The 22,643-nt window shown below is 44.7% G+C and overlaps 1 protein-coding gene across 4 annotated transcripts in view; it reads left to right on the forward strand.

Annotated features, from left to right (window-relative positions):
* OSBPL3 (oxysterol binding protein like 3) overlaps positions 1-22,643 on the forward strand; it is a 235,460-nt gene that overhangs the window by 175,993 nt on the left and 36,824 nt on the right. For 2 of the 4 annotated variants that reach the window (XM_075558278.1, XM_075558279.1), the window contains 4 exons: positions 3,922-4,052; positions 8,111-8,218; positions 16,645-16,779; positions 18,034-18,127. In XM_075558278.1, the coding sequence (XP_075414393.1) occupies positions 3,922-4,052; positions 8,111-8,218; positions 16,645-16,779; positions 18,034-18,127 (468 nt within the window). The remainder of the gene's footprint in view (positions 1-3,921; positions 4,053-8,110; positions 8,219-16,644; positions 16,780-18,033; positions 18,128-22,643) is intronic. The other 2 variants (XM_075558280.1, XM_075558281.1) reach the window with 1 other exon arrangement.

Raw genomic sequence — 22,643 nt, forward strand, 5'->3', positions numbered from 1 at the left:
AATCACAGGAAGTGCATGCTATTCTTACCCTCATTTACAAATGAGGAAACTGGCATTCAGGCATACTGTCACCTCGTTAAAAGGCCATGCTGTTGCTAGGTGATGGAGCTGGAGAGAGCAAGCGCTGGTTCTGGGGCCCACACCAATGGTCTCTGCCCCTTACTGCCTGCCCGTTGTTTTACTCCATTGAATGGTTGAACTCAAAGAGTTAAGGGTGTTCCAGAGACATTGTTAGAAAATGTTAGTACTTATTGGACTTTGTCGTTTTCCAATCGAAGAAGCACCATGGTGTGGTTGGTGTGTTTCAATATGTTTGTTTGTATTGTGAAGATGATGTCAGTCTATCTTTAAATACCATACCCCAACACAAGCTCAGCAATAACATATAGAGAAGTCCAGTGTCCATGTGGCTGTGAAATGAAGGAAGTCGAGCCAATAATACGTATCCAGTTTCTGTCTTACTGCATAGGCCACTCTTGGCTAACAGCACGTCTGCACGTGCAGCGTTACGGAATTCAGTCGCAAGGCAGGACATTGAGAGGTGTGCCCAGCCTCTTCCTTTTCTCCGTCCTTCTGAAACAGCACAACATCAACGAGTTGGGAAGGATAACACTCGATGTGATATCCATGATCAGTAAGTTAGATGACAGCTTCTTTATCCTTCGGAGGTCATATGTACAGTATGTGATCAAAACCTAATGAGCCTTTTGATGAGTGATCATGAGCTTTTAAACCTCAGTGCAAGCATTTCAGCGCCCAGAGTGCTAAGCCTTCCATGTGCCTAAACGCTCCTTGAAGGGAACAGGTTTCAGTGCCGAGGGCAGCGGCAGGGAATTCTGAGCTGTGCAGCTGCAGTTACAAACAGGGAAGAAGCTAGGTAACATCTAATTTGTAAGACTTTCAAACTTTCAGGAAAGTGGCAGATATGGTACAAATACTCCTTTGTACCCTTGGCCCAGATTAACCTTTTAAAAATCTATTTTAGCACATTTATATTATTTAAATAAATGTCATCTGTATTTTGTTTGCTATTCTACACACACATACATGCAGTTTTTTCTGAACCATTTGAGAGTAGGATGCACGTATCCTGTTTTCATACTTCAGTGAATCTTTCCTAATAACAGGGATATTCTCTTATATTGCCACAATCTGTCTGTCTGTCTGTCTGTCTCTGCCATTGAGTATGGTCTGAGGCCCAGTGACTCTGTAGGAAAGGGTGGAACTGCCTCCTATGGGGTTCTGAGACTAACTCTTTTTTTTTCTTTCATCTTTTTTTTTAATGTTTTCTTAGGGGCTCATACAACTCTTATCACAATCCATACACACATCAATTGTGTAAAGCATATCTGTACCTTCATTGCCCTCTGAGACTAACTCTTTACTGCAGTAGAAAGCCTTATCTTTTTCCAACTGGTGACCTTGAAGTTAGCAGCCTATCATGGAACCAATACACCGTGAAGGCTCCTCATTCAGCCGCAGTACAGTTATCAAATGAAGGAAATGTAGCATGGAAGCAAAATTTTTATCCATCTTCCCTGTGTTCAAATTTTATCAATCGTCTTAGTAATAGTATTTACTAGCAGTTTCCCTTTTAGCACTGAGACCAAGCTCAGAGGAACCTATGCTCAGATATTGCATTTAATTACCATGCCTCCGTAGGCTCTTTTCGTTGGCAGCAGTCCACCTGCCTGTCTTTCTATTCTATAAAATGGACATTTTTGAAGAATCAGACCACATTGTGAGGTTCTGGAGTTGTCTGGTTTTCGTGACCCTTAGTCTGCGTGCTGCAAAGGTGAAGTGTCTCTCTCTGCATATCACAGCCGGAGGCACATAGCGTCCTCTGCTTTGTGTTGGTCCTTTGTGTTGAACGCTTGGGCAAGGGGCATCATGAGTTACCACTCTCCCCTGGCAACCAGTTGACTTTATTTTGAAATAGTCCCAGGCTTGGCATTTTAAGGAAAAAGACTTATTGATGATTGGTTGTTCGCAAGCATAATCTTTTCACAAGTGGAAAAGTAGTTTGATGATAAGTCACAAAGTAATGGATTTTCACAAAGTGAAAATGAGCCTTAAGATTGACAAGTAGGTTTTTAGTAAGTCAGTTTAGACATTCTTGCAACGAAATGTTACTCGGCCATAAAGAAAAATGAAGTCCTAATATTACAGGGGGTTCCCCCCCCCCATACACACACCAAAAAAAAAAAAACCTGGACGAAAGTTCTGCTGGGCAGAGCTTTCATAGTATGCATTTTCCCCGCTAGGCCAGCATCAAGCAATATCCTCTGAGTTGGTGCACCCAGTGGCGTTGCCTGGGAAGGTTCTCTCTGGTCACAGTGAATTTTTTCATAAAAGCAGTTTCGCTCTAACCTTGCTTTTCTGTGCGTGATGGCCGATTTAAGAGAACAGCGTGCAGCTGTGAAATTTTGCTTCCTGCTCGGGAAAAATGCCGCAGAAACTGTTGTGATGTCGAACACAGATTACAAGGACCGCACTAAGGGAAAAACTCAGCCGTGCAAGCGGTTTTCTCATTTCAAAAAAGGCGAAATGTCGATTGATGACAAACCTCGTTCTGAACGTCCATCAGCTTCCCAAACAGACGAAAATGTTGACAAAACTCATGCGCTTGTGCTCGAAGACCAACGATGGACCGTTGAAGAGATGGGGATGTGATCTAGACTATCTTGGAGCTTGGTCCAGCATCTTTTAATGGAAGATTTGTGCCTCAGCTTCTGATGACCAACAAAGAGTATTGACTGGAAACATGCCATGCTTTGAAAAAACAGCTCTGAATTGACCCAGACTTTTTTCCCCAAGGTCATTACTGGTGCAGACACGTGGTGCTATTCTTAAGACTCCAGAAGCAAACATCAATAGCCGGTGGAAAACGCCATCATCACCTTGCCCCCCAAAAACTCATCAAGTGAAATCACAGCTCAGCATGATGCTCATATGTTTTTGTTTCGTTGTGTGAAAAGAATAGTGCTTTTGGAGTTTGTTCCGCCAATCAGACTGTTCATCAAGCTTTCTATTTAGAGGTTCTGAAGAGATTGCGTAGCCGTGTGTGACAGAAACGGTCCAATTTGTAGCAGACGGGGGACTGGTTTGTAACCGTAATAATGCACCATTTCATTGTGCTAGTTTTTAGCAAAAAAACAGCATGCCTCTCTTGCCCCATGCTCCTGACTCACCGGACCTCACTCCATATGACTCTTTATGTTTCTGAGAAGGAAGAGGCATGTGAAAGGACAGCAATTTGACAATGTAGAAGAGGTGAAGAAAAACACAAGGGAGGCGCTGTCAGCCATCCAAGCAGATGAGTTTGAAAAATGTTTCCAAGAATGGAATCGCAGATTTGACAGATATATGCAGTGTAATGGAGAGTATTTTGAAAAGGGATAGGTTGTTTTGTAAAAAAAAAATACATAGCTGAAAAATATCTGGATTTGGGAGGTACCCCCTTGTAAACTACAACATGGATGAATGAACCTTGAAAACTGTATGCTAAGTGGAGTAAGTCAGTGGAAAAGGACACACAGTGTATGATCTCAAATGTAATGAGTGTATAGAGACCATAGTTTATTAGTGGCTACCTAGGGTGAGAGGGCGGAGGAAAGGGGAAGTCATTATTGAAGCAGCGCTGGCTTTCTGTTTATGGGGCTGTGAGAAACTCGGCAACAGCTATTGGTGATGGTTACACACATGATTACTATGATTGTGCACGTGGAAAGCATTGACTAGGTAAGGATTGTGTTTGTGTGTGTATGGATATAGATGATAAAAATTATGTCAGCTTAGAGCATGCGTCTGCTCGTTTCATAAATATTCAGGGTTGTTACTTTCTAAATTTATGGTTTTGGGTTATGTTTGTTAAATTATGCCTTTCATTTATTCCTTTTTATAATGAATATATCTTTATAGTTTACTTCACTTTAAGGTCAGCGTTTAATACGATCTCAATGGAGAGAGAGAAGATGAGGCAGCTGATGGAGCAGGATGTCACGTCCTCCCCCTCTGTGCAGGCCATTGGCCTGAAGCACGCCCTGTCATCCGTAAGTTATGTGTCTATGTCTCAGAAATGCCTGCGAGTGGACCCAGGCTGGGGAATTCTTCGTGTCTGCGTTCCTCCAAGATTGTGTTGAAAATTCATGATAGAGAAAACCAAACAAATGATCCAAATTATAATCTAACCTTTCATCACATCTACATATTCCAAACACCAAAATTGAGCCTCATCCAAAACTAGTGTTTCACTCTCTTCGATACTCTGAGTTTGGTTTCCTCCTAAGCAGTAGGCTGACTGCTCTCTTTCTGTAGGCCGTGTGCATGTGCGTGTGTGTGTGTTAACATTTATCAACCATGACAGTTTGCAGGAGATTTGTGAGCCCCAGGCTCCCCAAGCTTCAATGACTTTGAAATGATGCAGCGCAGAGCAAAATTTCAAATTCACGCTCTTATCTTCTCAACTGCAAACTGCTGGTCCTAACTGCCTCTCCTTCAAAGACATGAGAGTTATTTTTAAAAATTTACTCATATAATATATAAAATAATCCCTACCCTGTGGTCATAAAGAGAGAAGTCATAAGACATGTCTCAGGTTTATCATAACAACAAAAAATTGTTATCAAGCCTCAAATATTCGTTAGCAAGCTTTTCACTCCCTCACCCTGTCTTTTAAATCCATTTCGGTTCATCCCTCAAACTCCTTGGGCTCCATGGGTGCGCCCTGCCCAGGGACTCAGCTGTGAATTGCTGAAATTGTAGTTGTTCACTCTTTATCCAGAAAGTGGAGAAATTTCTAAATAGCACTGACTTGCCTTTTGCTTATCCTTTGGCATTCCTACTTTAGAAAGAGCCAGAGTGTGTGTGTGCGCACAGGTGAAAGTGCCATCTGAAGGTCCTGATCGGCCTCAGAGAGGGGAGGAACCGTGGCGTCAGGAGTGGTCTTGGTGGCATAGGGGCTTCAGTGCCCGCCCACGAGCATAGTTATGGGGTTGTTGAGAACCACCAGCTGCTCTGCAGAACACATGCGCCACCAGGACGCTGAGCCTAGGAAATGCAGAGGTTGCGAGGAGTTGAAATCAACTGAATGGCCGTGGGCTGGAGTTTTTATGGTTTGGTTGTCGGGAGCCAATTCAGCATTGAGAGACCCAGAGATTATCCATCGATTCAGATTTTCTATTCATCATGTTACCAAGTAAAATGATAGCCTTAGTGTAATGTGAATGATAACTTTTTTCTTAGTAGCACATATTACTGTTATAAGATACTTAAGGGATGTTCATTTAGTTAACAAGCACGCGCTCTGAAAAAGAAAAGCAATCACATTGGATTACCCCATGTTTAGGGTGTCAATAGTGTCTGCACTAAACCTGTCATCTTTAATTCGGAGTTAAAAGCAGCCCCTCCTGGATTGAAGTGGATAATCTGCCATACACGAGGTCACAGGTTCTGAATTGATTGGAAGGAAGTATGGTGTTGGTTTTGTGTGTGTTTAGTTTGTACCCTATGGGTACAAAGTCTCCTCAGCGTTCCCTTAGCGCATTTAGAAGGAACCTCTGATGGTCCTTCCCCCAAGTTCTCCCCGTCCTCAGACCTTTCCCCGTGCAGGTCTAGCCCCCTCTTGCTAAGCTGCTCACCTAATAGAGGCCATTGGGAACCACTGGACCATGATAACCGAGGCCAAAGCTGTTCTTACCTGTTAATGAATTCATTATCCACCCATGTGCAGGATTTCAGAAATTCAAAGTAAAAAGTTGTGTTGTCTTAATTAATGTTCTCTGTTTTATACCTCTAGGATCTAATATCCATTCCAATGGCTACACAGAACCCATAGACAAACTTTGTGATTAAGGCTTTATTAGGGAAGTTAACAAGTTACAATGCCAGTGGAAAATGCTCAGGGTTGAGTTGTTTATTAGGGCACGTTACAAAGTTCTTTCAGGTCTGCTAATAAATGCCTCAACCTAAAGGCATTCCGCTTAAGCTATTGGGTCAGCCAACCCAGCTCCCTGAATTCGGTGCACAGAAGCACCCCACTTCTGTCAGCCGCAGCCCAAAGGCATGCAGCTCCAGTTCCGTGGGTCAGCAAGCCCAACCAGCTTCCCCGATTGAGTGTCCAGTGGCGCCCCACTCCGCAACCAGCCTCCTACACACACACTCAGCTTTGCTTGCTCCTTGGGTTGGGATGTCCACCACTCCGTTCCACGCTGGGGCTCCTGGTTCTGCTGTTGCTCCTCTGATGTTATAGCTGTCTTCTGGATCCAAGAGGTTCGCTATGCCTGGATCTCTGGTCCGGAAGGATGCACCCTATTCCTGGCTCTTGCTGGTAATGAAATCCACCCCACCCCCTCACCCCGCTACCCAGGGGGATCATTTAAAACCCAACAGGAGGACATTCCAGGGAATCCTATCAGTATCTTCCCCCACCATTCTAACCAGGCCCAAGCAGGATTAGATTGTTTGGTGAAAGTTAGAGACGTTGGCCAGAAGAGCCATAGTCAATAATTCACTGACCCCACAAGAGTGGTCTTTTGGCTTCTGTCAGTCACTGCCACTGAGTCTGTTCAGCTCTCAGCAATGCCTGTGTGGGTTTCCACGGCTGCACAGCTTTGTGGGAACAGCGAGCCTCCTTGCTCTCCTGCAGAGAGGCTGCTGGTTTCAAACTGCTGACACTGCAGTGGCAACCCACCTTGTCATCCGCTACGACACCAGGGCCCTTTTCTTTTAGATTGCTGCGAGAGTTCAAGACTTGTTTTTAAAATAAAATGTTTTAGAGCTGCCCCAGGGCTGTCACAATGGAAGTTGACGCATCGGGTGTGACTTCCAAAAAAAGAAGCTCCTAGAACCGCACATTTTCCCCACTTAATTCTTTTGCAAACTTTTGAGGAGGACGTAATCCATACATCACGCCGTCAACCCTTCAGTCACGTCAGGCAGCCTTGTGTAGTCGCTACCACCATCAGTTTCAAAACATGTGGGGGCCAGGTTAGGATGGCCCTACTAGTGACACGTTGACCGGAAGAAAGCAAGTGCTCCCTTAGGGAGCATTGGATGCGGCTGTGGGATTCAGGGTCTTTTAAATGTTTTTTAAAACCGCTCCAGAGAGTCTCAGATGACCCATACCAAATGAAGTCAGAAACCTTGTTTGAGATGCAGGGCCACATCCTTCTGTGCGCTCAGCAGGTGGAGCGTGCGTGGATGGACCAGACTCTGCTTCTTAGAAAGAGAGCTGGGCAGTCAGGCAGCTGGGTGTGTGTGTGAGGGCCCATATCACCAGTGTATGTGCCGGCCGGACAATCCCCTGACCTTGCCCTCTTACTGAGAAAGCAGGGGGCTATCCAGTGCACAGGAAAACCAGAGTGGAGCGGAAGCATTTTCTTTGACCTTTGAACCACTTCCCTCCTGGCTAGGAGGTTGGGGTGGGGAATGGGACTTGTGCAGGGACAAATCATAGAGGTTCTGGGGGGGCTCATGTGTGTCCACAACTCACCCCTACCATCCCCGGGCCACGCTCCTCCCCTCTCCAGGTAAGTGAGCTTTTTGGTTTATTTTAGTTGGTTTTGTTGTTGCTTTTCACTTAAAAAAGAAAAAAGCCCTACTCCTGGAGAATGAATAAAACAATTAACCACCACATGGTAGAAAAGTGAAATAATCCTCTATAGATACCTACTTACCAGAACATTGTCTAAAGTCTAATTCAACAGATCTCATAACCAAATAACTCTAAAATACTCTCCCTCACAGGCGGGTGGAAACAGCAGCATCTTCCTTCAAGGATGAGAGAATCCTGGGATTATTAGGAAAAGAGGGAATGGGGATGGGGAGGAATCACTAATCCTAACAAAAAGCTATAAGGGTCTGGTTTTCCTAATTCCTTTTCCTCTGCCTGGAAGGGAGTGTAGGGAGGAGTCAATCCTGAGTTTACTGTTTCTTATCGCCAGACCTGTTTGGACAGTTTTCAAGGAGAAAGCCTGGGAAAGGTCCTGGGCGCTCCATCCCCGAGAGCAGCCTCAGGCCCACAGACCCCTCTCCTGCGAGGCCCACGCTGTGCCTTTCTTCTGAAACCTCCCTTTATTAACGTGGCCCCACTATTTTTAACATGTTCCAGGCCCTAGCACAAAACACAGATCTTAAAGAGCGCTTACGCAGAATCCATGCCGAGTCCCTGCTCCTCGACCCTCCTGCTGTTGCCCAGTTGGGAGACAGCCTGGCCGAGGTGGGTAAGGTTCCTTGTCTGTACTGTCTCAGCGCCGCCCCTCTGTGACTCCCTCTGTCTGCTTGCACGGCCTGCCTGTCTCACCACCCCCAGCCCCTTCTTTGGTGCTCCCGACGGTTATTGCAAGGATCGGGGTCTTTGGGTTCAAGGCTTTCTGGGGCTCCTTTTCCTTCTGGACCTTTCTCTTCTTGTATTTGTGTCTCCTGTTCTCCTCCTTTCTAGCCTCCTGCCGTTATGTAGTGTCAGAGTGGGAACTCTCCAGAGACCACACTTCCATTTCCCATTTCTGAAGACACCTCGTGTTCCCACCAATCATGTCCCCATGCCCACTTCCCTGGCTCCTTCTCTAAGAAGCCCCCACCCTTTTTGATTTTTCTTATAATGATTAGAAAGAGAAGAACACAGCTGTAGTCTCCGAGGAAAAGAAAACAATATATTGCATTAAGACGCTTTGGTCAGTTCCTAGATTGTTCGTTAAAATGGTCTTGACTCAAGATTTGGGAAGTTTACCCAAACGTTCTGTTGAACGTGTTTCAAAGGAGAAATCTGACAAAGCGACAAGCGGATTGCCATAAAAATAAATAGATACACGCACAAGAACAAAGAAGGTTAAAGTGGGTTTTAGGCCGTATGTTTACATGATTCAGATATTCTAGTCGTTCTCCTTAACAGAGTAGATTGCATTCACGATTAGAAACAAGGATCATGATATACAAAGGGTGTGTGTGTGAGAGAGAGAGAGAGAGATTTTAAAACGGATTCCTAATGCTTCACTTTGGAGCTTCTAGGGAGTGTCAATGGGTAATGAGTGCAGCGGCTAACAGCAAGGGTAGAGTTTTGAACCCACCCCACCGCTGGAAGAAAGGCTGGTGGTGGACTTCTGAAAAACCAGCCACTGGCAACTCCACGGTCACGCAGGAATTTACCTAGGAAGGAATCTCTGTCCCGAGCATCGTGCTCTTTTAAGATCAGTTCAACAACCACAGTCCCCAAAGGTCAGATAAGAACCTTCATGGTTATTGAGGCTATTTTCATGGAGAGAGAACAGCTTAGAAAGGAGGCTGAGGATGATACAACTTGAATAGCATCAGTGTCACTGCCTTGTACATGTAGAAACTGGGATAAGTTTATGTTCTGTTGTGTATACTTTCCACAACAATAAGCTCTATCTATCTACATAGACATAGATAGAGGATAGATATATTTATATATTCATATTTATTTATTATGTATTATATATTATATGTTTATTAATTTATTTATATAATGTATATTTATATATTATATATAATGTATATATATATAGATAGATAGATAGATAGGTAGATATAGTTAGATTTTTTTTTGAGAAGGCTGTTGAGCACAGTTACACTCTGACACACAGGAGGTCACCATCAATCACAGGTAAAGTGATGGTAACGGATAGAGGTGTGTCACCTTACTCTTTTGGCAATAAGTCTTAAAGAAAGTAAAGCCCTCACGCCACACCTTCACTGTTTAGAGACGGTATTGTGTCGGGCAATGGGGAGATTAGAATTTGAAGCCAGTCAGGACACAGAGGAAGAGTTTCTGCCAAGAACTGACAAGACTCCTTTTCTTCTGAGGGGCGAGCTACCCTCTTCATGGAGGCTGGGATGGCTCTTCCTGCTCTGGGGCATCCACGGTGGTCCAAGGGGGTGTTCCTCTGCAACTCACTTTTCCAAGAGGTCAGGTTTTAATTACTTTGACCCCGACATAAACCAAACCACCCACAGGATGAAGCATCTAACCCTTACTGCTCTTGATGGCCTTGGATTTAGGCTTAGGTGAAGAGAGTCCCCCTCCTGAATCTGCACATTCACTGCATAAAGCAACCCCATCACCAAGCCCTGCTACCACTGAGAATCGCCTCCTGCCAGAGGCCACAGTATTTACATTTTAAGTATTTTTTTTCGGGCCGTATTTACCTTTAAAAATATTCCTTTGTAAACTACAGAGAGTTAAATAGGTCAATGGCGGTTGACATTTTTTGATTCGTTTTGTTTGTAATGAGATTACGCTCTGCGTATATGCTGTGCGCTTTTGGTGATTTGGAAAGGACAGCCAAATCCCAGCTCGTTTAAGATGCACAGTTTTAGAACTGAACTCAGACGTAATGGCGCTTGAAGGCTTAAATGAGATGACTCATCCTTGAAGGGATAGGAATAACGTCCCTCCAACTCCTGCCTCCAAACGCTGCCTCTCGAACCTCCGCTCAGTGCTGGGACACCTCGTTTACCGACCTCCTCCTTCAGTGCCCGTGTGCTTTGCACTGAGCGATTCAGGCTGGCTTTCCCAGCAAAAGAAAGCCCATTGTTGCTTCCAGGAACTCCATCAGCGAGTAAATGTGCACAGATTTCCCCAGAGTCTGGAACCTTCTCTCCAGTTTATTTTGTCAGCTGACACCCCAGCTCCTCGCGCGCGCTGGGAACAACAACTTAGGACGGGTGGTCGCGCCGTGTCTAGGACTGGCTCGCTGTCATCACCTCCACCAATTACTCATCTTCTACGTTGGACCTGTACACTTGAATTTTTTTACTGATCATTTTATTGAGGGTTCTTGCAGCTCTTTTCACAATCTACACATCCATTGTATGCACTTGAATTCTAAAATCCTCTCTGGTCTGCCAGAGATCGCCTCCACCCCACCCTCACCCCACCCCGGAACTTCACAAGCTCATCCACTTCATGGTCCTCAATATGTCATCAAGTTGCCGTGATTAGATTAGTTTGTAATAGTTTAAATTCCAGCCAAAGGGCCGCACGACTTTTGGTGTCCAAGGCTGCCGATACTAAAGCTGATTTAAGAAACGGAATAGGTAGACCATGCAAAGAAAATGCACACGGAGGGAACTGGCCTCCACTCCCCTCCGGCCTCCTATATTCCCGGGGTGTTCGGGTGCCTTTCTTAGGACAGCCCCAGCATGCCGCTGGGAAGTCATGGCGGTAGCGCTATTATTTCCGTCTGGAACTTTTCATTATTATAAAGGTTAAAGATCATATTGTTTTGGGGTTGTTTTTTTTTTTTATATAGAACTTTTCATTGTGGATGGGGTGAAGGGTTACGGAGCAGATCCTCCAATAGCTTGTTTCACCCATCACAGCGTCCCCCCCAGTGGCACAGCATGGATCCCACCACCATCCTGTTTCCGGCTTCCATTCCTCCACCTTTCCCTAAGCTTTTTGCCTAAATGCTGCCCTTTTGATCTCAGACGGTTGGTTAGTCTGAGGTGTGGAGTAGTTTCACTTCTGAGACAAGAAACTGAAGCCAAAGAAGGAGAAGTTAAGTCCCTCTACCCAGGACACAGCACCAGCAGGAGACCCAGCTGGGATTTAAAGCTGCATCTAATGAGCCCAAAGACCTTGTCCTCTCAACCGCATCTCCCTGCTGCGTAGTAAGGACGGGTTTGCCGATCCAGGAAGTAAAGCACCCAGTAAAGCTACAGTAGTTAAACCAAAGTGGCAATGGTGTGAGACAAGAACAGAATAACCTGGTCGGAAATAAACATTCTATGTGGAGAGGAAACAGCAGATGCTAGAAGAGGCAGCAAAACCCACGGGGGACCTGGGGAAGCGGCGTTCAGTACGTGATATGAGGGAGGCCTGCGAAGCTGCTGTCAAAGGAGGGCAGGAAGGTGGTGCTGGTGTGGCCACGAAGCTGTCGTCAAGAGCGTTGATGATGGCGCCCCAGGTTGCCCGCACAGCATGTCCTAGTGGCTGGCATCCACTGCTGTCCCTACAGAGGGACAGCGACCACGCGCAAGAAGACCAAGTCTTTGTGAGGTTTAGAACCATAATCACCTCATGCCCACAAGGTAGCCCGTGGACATCCCCTTGGACAAAACTGTCATCAACAAGGTTCCATGTGAGGACAGGTGCTTCTTCCATCATGTAAAGTACCAAGATGCCATAATGTAAAGTACCAAGATGCTGATGATAAATTCCTTGGTCTGACTGCTGCCTGTATTAGAGTGGGGAAAATAACAATGATGGAATCAAACGTTGGATGGCAGGTGAAGGGCTAAGAGACTAAAGTTGAAACTATTTGTGAAAACATTCTGTGTGTGTGTGTGTGTGTGTGTGTAAGCAGTATATCACAAGACATCAACAGAAAATGAAATTTAAAAAGACATCGTTCTTTAAAAAGAGAGACATGCAGCTAGTTTCTTAAGTTTAAATTTTTGTGTGATTATTGATTCACAAGAAGGTACAAAGAAGACAAGGAGGTTCCAGGCACCCATCACCCCCTAAGGTTGATATCTGCAGGGGAAAATGCGGCTAGATTTTTTAAAAGATAGGGGAAAAATCTCATCCTTACACAAATTCAAATTAAAACAGATTAGCACATTTTTTCCCTTTATAGTAGTGAGTGCCATATGGGATGTAGAGAAAGCAAGGGTTCCCTTAGTTGGCACTTTAATTAGACCATACCCCCCCCCCCCAGCTTTAAAAATGTCAGTAATTCCATTTGTAAGGAGTGATGCTAGGGAAAAAATGAGACAGACAAAGACCTGTTTACAGAGACGTCCATCCTCATTGCAGGTGCTGAAACACCTTCCCTTCTAACAAAGGGGAATGGTCACTAGCGTGTGTACTCAAAACCCTGGCGCACTGCTAAGTCACTTCTGACTCATGGCAGCTCTATAGGACAGAGTAGAACTGACCCTGTGGGTTTCTGACACTAAAGCTTTACAGAAATAGAAAGCCCCATCTTCCAAGGAGCAGCGAGTGGTTTTGAACTGCAGACCTTGGGGTTAGCAGCCCAACCCGGACCACTAATGTCAACAAATGTGAGTGAATACAGCAGACTGTTCAGCCTCTCTGTAGTTGGATCCCAGTTTTTCGAATTAAAAAGCATTTATCCACAAATAGTTTCAAAAGAAAGGATCCAGTAATAGGTGAATAGAGGCCTCTTCTGGGTGATAAGGCTTGAAGTGGCATTTTACTTCCACTTCCCATACCCCCCCCCCCCCCCCCCGCTGAGGATTTACTGGCCTAAATGCAACCATCTGGAAGAGAGTCCCGATGTGCCCACCCCCACCCCTGCCTCCTTCGCTCTAAGACCCCATTCAGCAGGAGGGAGGCAGAGCAAGGGGCCCTGGGGGGCTCAATGCATCCAGCAGTCAGTGGATCCTGGCAGACTGCACAGCAGGCCTTTGGTGTCCAGGTCTCCTTTGTTCTTGGCCGTGGGCCACATGCTAATGCTGCTGAAAATCCCGCCTATCTTCCCTGCCAGAGACCTCCCTGTAGCACACCTCTGCTTCCAGAGCATGTACAGGGAAGTCGGGCCGGTGGAGAAGCCAGTCCTCTTGTGGCAACACATGAACTTCATGTTGAAGTAGGCCATGGTGTGGCTGTCCTGCTTACGTTGCTTTGTTTATTTAACTTTTTATAATGTGAAGATATAGAGACTTCTGCTCAGTCCTTCCACACTTGAAGGGGAAATATTGACTTGACCGGGTAGGTTAGGGTATTAATAAATGAAGGTCTGGATTGTGCAAGATACTGTGTTGGTTCATGGGGCTTATTGTGCTGATTGGGCTTTGCAGAAATACTTTTTTTGAAGGATTGGTCCAAGGCAGGTTCTAATGGGGTGGAAATTAAGTGTCCCATTTTCCCAAAATGCTAATGTACGCCATTATCCCTGATATCAACCACCACCCCTCCCCTAAGCTTTCTCCCTCAGTGGCAGGGATCTACAATTCAGGATGTCTAGCCCCAAATATATAGTTCAGACATCCGTCTGGAAGGTTCTTTAAGTTCATACCAAGTTGGTTTGTTTACTCACAAGGCCTCCAAACCTGGGAGATGAGTCAGGCTAAAACCACCAGCTCAAGTCTTAAGAACCAAGGCAGCCTCGACACGGGGTCCAGAATATGAGGTTCAGCTTTGCCAAAGTTGCTCAGTGCAGCTGCAGAATCAAGAACATCCAACAGTGAAAGGTCTCACTTGCTCAGACAAGCAAAGGAGCAGAGCAGAGTCACCTCCCAAAGCTGGCCACCCTTGTTCCCGGGGCCAGCAGTCTCAGGACAGCAATTGGCACCTGATTGATGTTCATTACTGGGCCTCAACAGTAGTATTCTGCACACGATCCGTCACAAAGATGACTTATTGTCCACATCCACGGATCTGCCTTCTGACATCAAAAGGTTAGGGAGGGGACACACTGATCACTTCGGCACCTATTAGGTCTGCCAAGTCTAGTCTTAGTTCTGTGCGCCCAGCCTCCTGCTTTTCTCAATTAAGTGGGAAGTTGACACGGTACCTATCAAGGGACCATCTTAAGAGAGCAAGTTAGTTCTTGTTTTAACATGGATATCAAAGGTGACAGGTCATCTGCTGACGACGCCCCTGAGGAAAGCAAGCGTGGTGACTTGCCCCACGCCCTCTCCTACAGTGGGGAACCCAGGTGTCATCCTGCCTCAGGAGCGTGACAGATAGCTCACTCCACAGGCTCCCGGGACTGTAGCCAGGGTATGGAGGCGAGGAGTTACTGCAATGCATCGCAGCCTGGAAGACTTTGGCGGAAGAGCCCTATTGTAATTAACCACACGGCAGGTTTTCAGTGGGTCTTCATAGGCAGTTGCGAGAATAACGCTAGCAGAAAGGGCTGGGGGCTTGGCTTATTTTCTTTAGCCAGCCAAGACATTCTCCTGCCCCATCAGTCTAAGATAAGAGAGATACAGAGAGGCCAGGAGTGACCGCTTATAAATTAGTGAGTAAAACCAGTAAATACATCATTCCCTTTTTATGCGGCACGTCAGAGATGCGGGCAATCCCATTGAAATGAGCGTTAGTGGCGCTCAGTGTCCCCAGGTCAATAGCCTTTGAGGAGAGAGACTTTCCCTGCAAGGTGACCGCTTGCATACTCATTTATGGATCCGTTGAGGGATCTCTGTTAGTCTAGGCAGCAGTCCTACTTTGTTGAGACTGGATGTTAAAATGGGTTGTCTCATCAATCTTATTTAGGATGGAACAAAGAGAAAAGAATGCACAGTCCTAAGTGTTTCCAGTGTAAACATTTCATAAATAGACCACTTTCCATGATTAATTATGATCCTCCTGCCCCTGTCATAACCTCCCCTACTTGGGCATACTTTTTATGAAACTTGGGGATAGCTCATGACCTCAAGGAACTTCCTGGCAGGACAAAACCTCTGTTAGGATTCCTTCCCCAAATGACCATGAGATTCAGGTACCAGATACACATGACAGGGGAAGTAGCTTCTTTATCGGCCCCACAAAAGATGCGCCATTGTTGGAGATCTTGAGGAAGAGTCTTCTATTGGAAGGCATTGAATCATCTTGCTGTGACTCTGCTCTTAATCCTCAAGGCCAAGTCAAATGCCATCTCTGAAAGCCCTCCCCCAAAGTAGAGCTGGTAAGATAGCAGCTTCCTATCCGATTCTACAGCCCTGGAGCCAGCCCACCACTGTAGGGTGTGGTCTCTGCACCCACTCATTCAAGTCAGAAACCTCGTCCTATTCATAAGTATGTCTCTCCAAGGCCAGAATAGGATATGGATGGGTAAAGCCGTTTGACTTGAGTTGAATTGCATTTTCATTTGGAAATACAATGGCCAGCACACCTAAAGCATTTAGGCCCTTCCCCGAGGGAAAATGTAGACCCACAGAAGTACAGCTGCCTATTCAGTAGGGTGGGGAATGAGGGCCAGGTAGGATTAGAAAGTAGTGGTATTGTGTTGTCTGGTTAGGCCTATAAAGGGAGTTGGGAATCTTCCTCCCTTGCAGAGCCATTGTGGAGACAGACAACAAGAATTTATCTTTCCATGTATGAATAATGACTCATCCCCCGCCCACCGAGGGCACTTCTGGAGCAAACAGGCACTCTTGGTGCACCAGGGGCAGCGCAGAGGCAGCCTCTTCTGTGGAGGCATAGAGCTGAAGGAAGATAGGTTCTCTGAGCCAGCCAAGCAGTACAGTCCGGAGAGAATTTTAGAATGAAAAGCGACATCCTGCAGTGGTGGGGAGTAAGGATATGATTCAGAGAGTGTTTGAATTTGTCTCCCTTATTTAAATGAACAAATACCCATCAGTTGGACGCGGAGAGTCGCTTTCTGTTTTGAGATAAGTTTCGTGTGCGTGCACTGTGATTGTGCCTGGAAGTGGGGTGCCCATTTCTTGGAAGAGCTAATAATTTCATTGTGATTCGTGTGGGGTTTACTTCTCGGAGCGGATCCCTGCTGGGAGTTGCTTGTTTGCATGGGCCTGTGACCTGGTGTAACATGCCACTAAATCGTGTGTTTATTTTGTTTCTCGTGAGCTTGTTTCTAAATATGTGAGTTTCTTTTTTTTTTCACAAAAGAAAAGCTTGTAGTTAGTTCAAGGATCGTTTGCTGGCCATATGTGAGTTTCTTTAACTTTTTTTTTCTTCTTCTTCCCAACTAGGAGAACTTGAGAGATGAAAACCGAGCTCTGGTCCATCAGCTGTCCAATGAGAGCAGGCTCTCCATCACCGACTCCATGTCGGAGTTTTTTGACGCACAGGAAGTTCTCTTATCGCCAAGCTCCTCAGAAAACGAGGTTTGAACATGGTTTTCAGTGGGTGTCTTGCCGCGTCTTTGTCGCCTCGTTGCTTCCCTGGTTTAGTGCATGCCCATAGTTAAAGAAACGCTAAACTCAAGACCCCTTCTCCACCATTTGCACACTGGGGATCTTTCTCAGACCTTGTACCTCAAGAATACAAGATGATACAAAAGTCTTTAAAAAGAAAGAAAAGAGTTTGTGCATGCGAAAAATGTTTCAGTTGTCCCTCTTTTCTGTGCCTTCAATCATTATACTTCTTTTCATTGATAAGTTTGTCCTTTTGACTTTTAACAATTTGAGATTAAATTTCCACTACAGGAAAAGAAATTAACATCCTCTTTTCTGTTGTTGTTCTGTTTTTATAGGACATTCTATTAGGTTAATTACATGGAAGTAGGTATATAATAATGTTTTAATTGATGCACAAGAATTGTATTTACTTCTAAAAAAAAGGAAAAACTAACTGCTATCAAGTTGATGCCAATTCATAGGAAAGGGTAGAATTTCCTCAGTGGGTGTCAGAGACTGGGACTCTTTATGGGAGAAGAAAGTACAAGGGGCTGGTGGTTTGAACTGCTGACCTTGAGGTTAAGAGTCCAAAGGGTAACCCCTGTACCACCAAGGCTCCTCTACTGGCAGGTGTGTCAGTTAGCATTCTTGCATGCAAGGGTGGGCTCTTACTATTGCCCCTTAGAATGGATAGTGCTCAAGTGCTGACTGAAAGGTTGACAGTTCGAACCTACCACGCCATCCCTCTGGAGAAAGACCTGCTGGCTGCTTCTGGAAACATGGTAGCCAAGAAAACCCTGTAGGATCATGGTCCTCTGTCACACACGGCCAGTAGGCGCCAGATACAAACACCATGGCATTTAGCCACAACAAGTTTGTTTCTATTTTAGTTCCAGACAAATTCATTTCTCCTCTCACAAGTAGTGCAAAGACCAATTATAGACAAATTTCAACAAATTCTGAAAATGTTGTCTGAGGTAATACAAAATTTTTTTATAGCAAGCATTTTTTTCCTTGTGACAAGTAATCAAGAAGGTAATATTTTAAATGACAGGCACTTGCTGTGAATTCCTCCACGGCAGATAGGTGTAGAGCCCTCCATGAAAACAGTATTCGAGATTATGGTTATCAATTTGTAATGTGGGAGTCAAGTAATATTTGGTCAGTTTGAGAAATTGTTTTATGACCATCAGGCTCTTGATTACTCTTACATTAACGAAAATTATTTCTTCTTTCTCCTAGATTTCTGACGATGACTCCTATGTCAGCGACATAAGCGATAACCTTTCCATAGACAACCTCAGTAATGATTTAGACAATGAGAGACAGACTTTGGGTAAGATTTAAATTAGTTCATCTATGAAAATGTGGCTCTTTCTAGATACTAATCGGCATGAATGGAGTGTCTGCTGCTAGCCAGATCTGTACCAAGCACGCTATCAGAAAGTTTAGTCCCCACCCTGAGGACTTTGTCATCTTACTGCGGACACGGCACTACCAAGTGGCAGATGTGTTCACTTATGCATTCGTCTACTTGTGCAAAATGTCCTTTCACAAAATGAGAGTATTCCACTTATGGAAGGCACTTGGGCAGTCAGACATTCTCTTAGCAAGCATGCTAGACTAGAACTCTGACCTGAGGGGGTCTAGGGTGGGGGAGTTTATAATTTAAGAATTCTATCAGGCTACAGTAGCACCCAAGATTCAGATTCTTCATGGTAGCACATTTGAAAACAGCAAGACTAGAATGTGTGCCATTTACCAGTTGATTCCCAGAGGAAATTGACAACCAGGAAAGCTATTATCTCATCATGTTTTTCTGTTTTTTAAAACAATAGAAGTCCTTGAATGGCACAAATAGTTAAGCACTCCAGCTGTAGAGGAAAGCTGGATGATTTAAACCCACCAAAGACCCCTTAGAAGACCAGGTTAGTGGTCTCTTTCCAAAAGGCAACGCCCTGGAAGCCCCTATGGAGCAGATCTAGTGTGCATCCAGGGGGCAAAGGAAGTGGGATTTTCTAACGGCAGCTCAAACTATGGGGTCTCCAGACTTTCTGGTTATTTCCAACCAACTCTGATGCAAGCCTGTTTAGGAATTCCTTCAGAAGAACCCACACATTTGGGTAATCCTTTGGCACAAATCCTTTAGGATCAGATTCCCCAAGACTTGGCTCTCAGTGTATCTTGAAGTCGCTAGGTTTGTCCCTGCAATGGACACCGCAAACACCAATTTTTTTATCAAGAAGAAAAGGCCTCTGCTGGATAATCTTTCAGTTTCCCAATGCTTTCAGTTCAATGCTACATGAAATAAGTGACAAAGCCAACCAGCCTTCGCTTTAGGAACCACCACACGGCGATAAAAGGCAGGTCGTTTTAACTATCTTCCAGGGAAGCACCCCCTCAGTACCACAGCTGATAGTTTAAACATCTGCCCCCAATAACATGATTTAAAATTAAATAAATAGACATCTCTATTTTAGTTAAATTCTTTCTGCAGAGATGAATCCCCCTGTGGAACAGTCTTAAGAACCAGTGGGCTGAAAGAAAAGGCTAATAATACAGTAGCGTAGCAAGTGTATATGCTACTTGTTTTACTAGAAAATCAAGGAGGCAAAATAAGAAATGCAGAAGCCTCACCCACAGCCCTGGCAAAGAGGCACACGTGCTAAATTGACACTCCCCCTGTGGTTGGGGCAGACTGGAAAAATCCTCCTTCCCTTTGAGACCTATGGGAACTTCAGAGGTCAGAGTTGCCCTAGCTGTAACCAGCACTGAGCAAAGGCCAGTATTTGAGTGTTCTTCACCAGGGTCTGAATACTTGAGATGGTGTCCAGTTGACATGTTCCGAGGAGAATCAAATTTCTAAAGATCAGAACTGTACTGAGAAGGTTGGATATAGAAATAACCTTTGTGTTTTGACTTATAATTTTGCCTACAAAAGGAAATATAATTGGACCAAGACCTTGATAAATGATTACACTAGAATTTCTTTGAGCATGTAGTAAGCACTATATATTTAAAATGCTTCATGTTCATGTATTTTTTTAAATCATGGGACCCATTACTCACAGATATTAAAGATATATAAATAAATGAAAAGATACTCTTGTCCGTGAATTGAACTGGACTTACAATTGTTGAAATATCTGTACCAGCCAAAGTTACCTACAGATTCAATGCAGTTGCTATCAAAATTTCAAGGGCCTATTTGTAGAATTGGAAAAAATGAACCTGAAATTCACATGGAGACCAAAGGAACCCTGAATATTCCAAACTAGATTAAAAAGGAACAAAGTTGGAAGTCTCAACACTGTCGTCTTTCAGAATTTACTACGGAGCCACCATAATCAAAGCAGGATGGGTCTGGCATAAAGATAAATACGGGAACCGAATCGAGAGTCCAGAATTAAACCCATCATCTACAGCCACTTCATTTTCAACCAGCGGGTCAAGACCGTTCCTAGTCCCTTCAACATATTGTACTGGAACACTGGATCTCCACATGTAAACCAATCAAGTTGGACCCCTACGTGATATTTAAAAATTAGCTAAAATGATCAATGACCTAAACACCAAAGCATAGCTGGGTCTTCGTGACCTTGTCAGTACTATTTAGCCGGAAAGAGAAATGAAGTTCGATGCATGCTGGGACATGGGTGAACCTTGAGAAGATTACGCTGAACAAGTCAGGTACAAGAGGATGCATATTGGATGATTCCACATCCATGAAATATCTAGAATAGGTGAGTGTATTGAGACAAAAATTGGTTAGTGAGATCAGAGGCTGGGAGACTGAAATATTATGGATGGAATTTTAAGCTTTCTAGGTGGTGAAAACTCTTGAAGTAATTATTTTATTTTTTTAATTAATTTTTTTTAAATTTTAAAAAATTATTTTATTTTTGAGATCATTTTATTGGAGCCTCATAGCTTTTATAACAATCCCTATATCAGTTGTGTTAAGCATATCCATATATATATGTTGCCATCATCATTTTCTAGACATTTTCTATTTGAGCCTTTGGTATCAACTCCTCTTTTTTCCCTCCTTTACCCACCCTTCCACCCTTGTGAACCCTTGATAAATTATGTTATTATTATCTTCATATCTTACACCAACCGCTGTCTCCCTTCACCCACGTTTCTGTTCTTCATCCCCCTGGGGGGCGGGGTGGTTATGCACTGATCATTGCAATTGGTTCCCCCTTTCTGCCCCTTCTCTCCTTCCCTTCTCCCTCCCCTCCTGGTATTGCTACTCCTGAGGACTGTTCCTGAGGGCTTTGTCTGACCTGAATTCCGTGTTGTGAGCTCCTATCTGTACCTGTGCGCATGCTCCGGTCTAGTCCGAAGTGAGAGGCAGCACTGGGGTCATGGTAGTGAAGGGTGAGGAAGCCTCAAGGAACCAGAGGAATATTGTGTGTCATCGGTGCTTTATTGTGCCCTGGTTGACTCATCCCTTCCTTGTGACGCTTCTGTGAGGGGATGTCCTATTCTCTACAGATGGGTTTGGTGTCTCTGCTCCAACTCCCCACTTCAAGTAATTAATGTCACTGAATTCCACACTTAAAATGGTGAAAAGGATAAACATTTGTTACATATATTTAATCCCAATCATTTTTTACAATATCTGGTCTTCCTATATATATCCAAAGGATTTTCACTAGCAAAGGATTTTGGAAGCAGACTACCAGTCGAACACCCCTGGTAGCTGCAGTCAAGAGATCAAAGGCATGTTGCCTTGAGCATGCTTGTGCAGAAGACCTCCCTCCGGTGCTGAAGGACAGAGATGCTGCTTTCTGGCTGACCCCAGTCTCACATACTTGGTACATGTGACCAAGAGGACTGACCCCTGGATAGATAAATTCCGCTTAGTCCAGCGGAGTGAGTGCAAAAGAAGAAGCCCTTCAGCGAGATTGACGGGGGGATATGACAATGGGCGCAGACACAGCAGTGACGGTGAAGATGGCTCAAGGTCAGGCAGGGTTTCCTTCCCTGGTATGCAGGCCCCTATGAGTCAGTATCCACTCCAGGGCAGCTAGTAACAACATACAGGAATAGGAAGCAGACAATTCAAGGGGGGATAAAAAGAGGTAGTCCTGAAAGCATCCTGAAACCACACGAAGATTTCTAAAACCGAAAGTTAAAGTAAGGAGCGAACAGTGCCCACCTGGACTTTAGCAACGAATGACGATAAACTTGGAAAGCTGACTTGCGTCTGTGGCAGGTAAATGTGTGCGCCGAGGCCACCTTTTGAGAAACAGCCTGATCGCACGGCCCCAAAGTCTAACAAGGTTCATAGTTTCTGACCTGAGTACCCCATGTCTTGTATGCTGATAAAACCATCAGCGCCGCTGCCGAATGCCCAGGGTGTGAATCATCACGACAGTGTCGTTCCCATCGTAGCAAAATACTGAGACGTCTGAAGTCACCCGTGGGTGATGGTTCACTGAAGGACGGCGTGCTTGTGCAATGGGGTATGTGTCATGTCCTTCAGAATGGTGGGTGAGAGGAATTTTAAAGGATACTTACATTAACTGGGTAGACAGAATATAAACCCTATACAGCAGGAGCTATACGGACAGAGAAAATGCGACATGAAAATACACTGAAAAATAAATGGCTGCTAAGGAGTCAAAAGTTGTTTTTTTTTTAAGCAATTGTCTGTACACAATGAAGGTATGTGTGGGTTGTGATAAGAGCTGTACGAACCCCCAATAAAATGATTTTTTTTAAAGAAGTTGTGTGTGAAGGGTAAACTATTTGATTAGCAGTTTAAACCATTGACTACAGAGCTGATCACCAGAAATGTAACCCCCCCCCCACACACACACACCTAATGTACAATGAAAACT

This window comes from Tenrec ecaudatus, chromosome 9 (genome assembly GCF_050624435.1).
Source record: "Tenrec ecaudatus isolate mTenEca1 chromosome 9, mTenEca1.hap1, whole genome shotgun sequence".
Lineage (NCBI taxonomy): Eukaryota > Metazoa > Chordata > Mammalia > Afrosoricida > Tenrecidae > Tenrec > Tenrec ecaudatus.